The sequence below is a fragment of the Penaeus monodon genome, chromosome 23 (genome assembly GCF_015228065.2).
Source record: "Penaeus monodon isolate SGIC_2016 chromosome 23, NSTDA_Pmon_1, whole genome shotgun sequence".
In the NCBI taxonomy this organism is placed as follows: Eukaryota; Metazoa; Arthropoda; class Malacostraca; order Decapoda; family Penaeidae; genus Penaeus; species Penaeus monodon.
In genome coordinates this window covers 2,266,242-2,271,206 of record NC_051408.1, presented here as the reverse complement: position 1 = coordinate 2,271,206, position 4,965 = coordinate 2,266,242, and the positions used below count along the sequence as shown (strand labels likewise).

The 4,965-nt window shown below is 40.5% G+C and overlaps 2 protein-coding genes across 2 annotated transcripts in view; one reads left to right on the top strand and one right to left on the bottom strand.

The window, feature by feature from the left end:
* Window positions 1-305, top strand: part of LOC119587676 — a 5,462-nt gene extending 5,157 nt beyond the window's left edge. Inside the window, exon 7 of the mRNA XM_037936356.1 lies at window positions 271-305. Coding sequence (XP_037792284.1) covers window positions 271-305 — 35 coding nt within the window. The remainder of the gene's footprint in view (window positions 1-270) is intronic.
* Window positions 306-510: 205 nt separating this feature from the next.
* LOC119587713 (leucine--tRNA ligase, cytoplasmic-like) overlaps window positions 511-4,965 on the bottom strand; it is a 7,935-nt gene continuing 3,480 nt past the window's right edge. The window contains exons 5-6 of the mRNA XM_037936396.1: window positions 4,554-4,828; window positions 511-4,058 (exon numbers count right to left, since the gene is read on the bottom strand). Coding sequence (XP_037792324.1) covers window positions 1,238-4,058; window positions 4,554-4,828 — 3,096 coding nt within the window. The 3' untranslated portion in view covers window positions 511-1,237. The remainder of the gene's footprint in view (window positions 4,059-4,553; window positions 4,829-4,965) is intronic.

Sequence of the window (4,965 nt, the reverse complement as noted above, 5' to 3'; positions counted from 1 at the left end):
CACACTTTAAAAAATTAAAGTGCATACATATTCTTACTCAAAATCTTTAGAGCTCACGATACTTCGAATATTATAATGATCATTTTAATTTTCATCATCATAATGAATTACCAGAATCACCAGTCATTATTACTGTTGGGGTTATTCAATCTGGCCGATTTCAGAACTTCATGTGCACACTGGATATATATATATATAACTTTTCTTTTGTGTACTTCAATTCACAATTTTCTACTTGAAGTAATTCAACTTTACATTTTTGTAATACAGATAACTTGAGAAATTTAGAGACAGCCTTTAATTGATTCTGTACTGAGTTTGAGATTTAAGAAGAAAGTGAACTTTAAGAAAAAGACCTGTACCATTGGACTCTACAGTTAACATTATAATTTTTTTTTACTGGAATCGGTTACAGTGGACCATCTTTCAGTCTGATCACTGTTAGCCCAACAATTTTTCATGTAAGCCAGATTTGGTGAATCAATATTTATGTAAACAGAAAAGCCAATATCAATGTGCTTTACTTTTATTATTTCAATGTTTGTATTATTACAGACATTAAACATATTGACCAAGAAACTCACTTCCCAATAAAAATAAATACATGAAATCCCACTTCTCTCATTAATATGAACTGATCTGCATCGGCATGCAAATGTACAATATCTAAACAACTTGTATATTGCTTTGAGGCCATCATCCATTATTAAAGTAAAAAATAATCAAATATCTGTTACTATAACAAGAATTTCCTAATATGACACATTTTCCTAAGGACATATTATTTTTTGGTGTATATTTTTTGTTTCTTATATAAAATATCTATAAATAAAACACCTAAATACAAGTATAAATAACTGGTAATGTTCACCTATGATTCACGTTATGATTAGAACCAAACATCATATTGCGTAATATTCATCTTTATAATTACAATTAAAAAAGCAAAACTTCGTAAATAATGTTTTTCTTACATTTCTCAGCTCATTTGATTAAAGCATCAGTCTATTATGATAAATTCTCAAAAGGTAACCCCCTCTGCATCCACACAAATTTCTTTCATTAGAGAATTTAACTGTTTTAGAACACAATAGCATATACTTTATATATAAACACTATCAACCCAACCCAATTTATCAAATTTCCACTTTAGCTCTTGTAAATTGCTCTGAATTGTGACAAAAATATTAAGATGTTTATTCTTCAAAGGGTAACTGAAGATGGCATTAACACAATATTACTCTACCATATAAATAACGCTTGCTCCTAAGAATGATGATGTGCCATTACTTGTGAAATGGACACTGTCTTCTTTGAGACTGAAGACCACATTTTCTTTTAGTTCCTCTGTTATCTGTGTGATGGTCGCCTGAGAAGGAAGCATCCGTGGACCAAGAAGTGGATCCTTGTATCTGTAGAAAATGACCTTCATGGAAGGTTTTACTCCCCGCTCTACTCGCTTTAGCCGGCTGGCTACGGATGCTGGCATGTCATTGTCATAGATAGGAACTTTGCAGTTAAAGAGTCCTAGATGAGGCTGTGGATTGACCAGAGACATGGCAACATTTGGGGCCACTGAAAAGGTCAAATAAGGCTCCCCTGGCACTACCTCTTCTTTGGTGCGTTCATTGTCACACTCTTCCGTCCAGCGCAGTTCGAGTCCTTCGAGGTCTAGGGTTCCACGCAGGAAGTCAATATTTTCCTCCAGGATATCTCGTTCGTTGAATTCCACGGTGTCCTTCAAAGCCTTTTCTCCCATAGTGTTCATTCTTTCTCGGGCTGCTTGTGCGAAAGGCATGGCCTTCTTCATGTACTTCTTCAGCTCAGCATTGGCTCCCAAAGCTTTTGATATTTCTTTGTTATCGGGCAACTTGTCTCCGTTAGCTTTGTAAAGACCATGCATTGTTGTCAAGATGATGCTCTGCCACTTGGGGAAAGTTTTTGCAACCCAGATGGTGCCATGGGAAGGTTGCTCGGGAACAGCAGCTGCCTCCCCCTTCTTGGCCTTTGCTGGAGTCATGTGCGATTTGAGGCGGAGACGGAACCTGTGCGAGGCATCAGCAAGGTACTCTGATGCCTTGACGAGTGTGAGGTTAGGTTCCTCTGAAGAAGGCCACTGAGCATGTAGGATAGATTTACTGTTTCCAAGAATATTCATCCAAACATGATCACAGACGTGTGGGCAAATTGGAGCTAGGAGTTGCACCTGGGTTGTAAGATAGCGATTAACTAGTTCCCAGTGCATCCCAGTTTGAACTTGTGCACGCTCACGATACTGGTGGAAGAAGTTACTGTACTCAAAGAATCCAGTTCTCAGGGCTTCCTTGAACATCATGTTCTTGTAGAAATCATCAGTTTCTCTAATCTTCAAGTTCATTTCAGCCGTGAACATGATATCGTTAACTGTGTACGGACCAAGACGCATTGTATTCTTCTCAGCCATAAGTTCCTTTGACAATTCTACGAATGTCCAAAGCCTGAGGACTCCAGAATCTGCAACCTGGGTCTCGAAATTGGCATCTTCAATGGAATCTCCGGAATTCGCAAGAGCCAGTCTCATTCCATCAGCACCATACCGATCAAGGGCATCAGTCAAAGTGAGGAAATTTCCAGTTGACTTTGACATCTTCTCTGAATTGAGTAGCAAATGTCCATTAGCTCGAATTCCTTTGGGCCAGTTGTTGGGCTGTGTTGGCCACATTGCTGTGTGGTTGTAGAGGTAGTAAGTCAGATGGTTGGGTACCAGATCCTTCCCCGACACTCTCAAGTCTACTGGATACCAATAACCAAACTCATGTCTCATTTTGTCAAGAACTTCTCTCTTGATTGGGGACTGTGGAGGCTTGCACGTCTGGTGGAATATGTAATCCCAAATTTCAGGTGTCATGTACTCCGGCTTGATCCCGTAGTCATTACCAGCCTTGCCATACAGGTCTTTATGAAGTATGTGAGCAACGGTATAGTAAGCCATGTATATGGTGGAGTCCGACAGAGACTCAATCAGCCATGTCTCATCCCAGGGAAGCCTTGTGCCCAGTCCATATGTTCTTGAACAAGCATGGCCTTTCAGCCAACCCAATGTGGCTTCAAAATTGCGCCGTACCTCATCATGATAAGTTTCCATCGAATCAAGGTTTTTCTGAGCCTCAGCACGCCATTTTAGCTCACCATAGTCAAGGTACCACTGATCACACAGTGCTACAACACATTCATCCCCTGAGCGAGAGATGATCTGCTTTTCTGGTTCTTGGTAGATCATGGCCTCCTTCTTTTTAGTCAACATATCTTGTATGTTCTTCTTCACATCTTGTACCTTCTTCCCCTTGAAGTCCCCAACCAACAGGGTGCCTTCATAAAAGCCACGCAGATACACCTTTTCCTTGGCTTCGACCAATTTATCCCGATCATTCTGGGACTTGATTCCCATTGTTTGGCAGATGGATGGTGCACTTAGTGTTCCATACTCGGGAACGTCGATGATTGGAACTGGTTCTACATTTACCATTTCTTCTGTGATGTTGTACTTCTCACGCAGAGCTGGTTTGTTCTTTAAGTCCATAAGAGCTGCAAAGTCATCTGGAGCATCCGATGGCACAGACGTAACAACCCCTGTGCCTTTTTCCTCCTTCACTGTCAGCATAGGTAGGGTATAGATGGTTTTGTAGCTGGTGAGAGGAGCACTGAGCTTGATTCCCATCAGCTCATGACCCTTCATTTCCAGAATGGTTTTCACCTCATTTTCCACACTCAACATGCCCTGGAAAGCCATATTCCTAGCTGCCCGCCTTGTACATATCAGAACCTCCTTATCTTTGGTCTCTACAGCTACATAGGTCAAATCTGGCCCAAGCCAACAATTTGTCTGCCCATACATGGTTTCTGGCCTGAGGGTTGCTGCAACCAAGTACACCTTCTTGGACGCAAAAGCCGCTAGCTTTCCCTTCAGCTCCTGGACCTGCATCTTGATGAGGGTGTACTCCTGAGGTCCGACTCCCTCGCCAGTTGACCGGTCGTGGTCCATGCAAGGTTGGCCATCCTTGGGTGAGAATATTGTGTATCTGGAATGGGATAAATTGCTATTTTAATTCCACATTACATAACTTTTAAAAACATTACATAACTTTTAAAACCTGGAGTTATGATCTAAAGGACTATTATCAACTCAAATCTAATCTTTAAATTAGTTAGCTTGTGTTACATTCGGTGTCATTATTACACATCCATTATATATAATATCTTTAACATGAAAATATTCTACCTTTAACCACTTAAGACTTAAAATGTTACTAAATTCTTTTGTCTACACAAAATATCTTTATAATCCTGACAAATTAAATCAAGACTAGAAAAAGACCCGAAAAATATTTTGTAACTGCATTTTCATTACCATAATTACTTGCAGCACCTCTCTTTTACAATGTATGTCTGCAGAGTAGTTCCAAAGCACACATGTAGAGAAACCAGGATGAGCCTGGGACCTCTAATTCAACCCATCTTCTACTTTATCATCTAACACATTGAAGAAGCCAATGAAAGCTACATTCAGACTTCACCTCTTTCCAAACTGGACCTTCCCCCTCTCCTTCAAGCGGATGAACTGCCAGCGGACGAAGGAGTCATAGTAGGGGTTGCGGTCTGTGGTGATGAAGGAACGTCTCCAGTCGACATGGAGACCTACGCGCTTCAGATCTGCTACGCAGTGTGGTGGGAAGTAGCTCAGCCAATAATCTTCGTCAGTGAACTTCTTGATTTCCTCATCCTCGATGCCCAGACTTCGCATGATCTGCCACTGGTACTTCATCCCACCGGTCTTGGCAGCTGCTTTGCTCTGGAAGGGGAATTTTTGTAAGACAAGGTGATGGCTTAATAAATTAACACATACAACTTTTTCTAATGCCCTTCAAGTTTACAACAACCATTATGGAAAATCTAAAGGCATAAACAGGATCAATATATTTATAATAG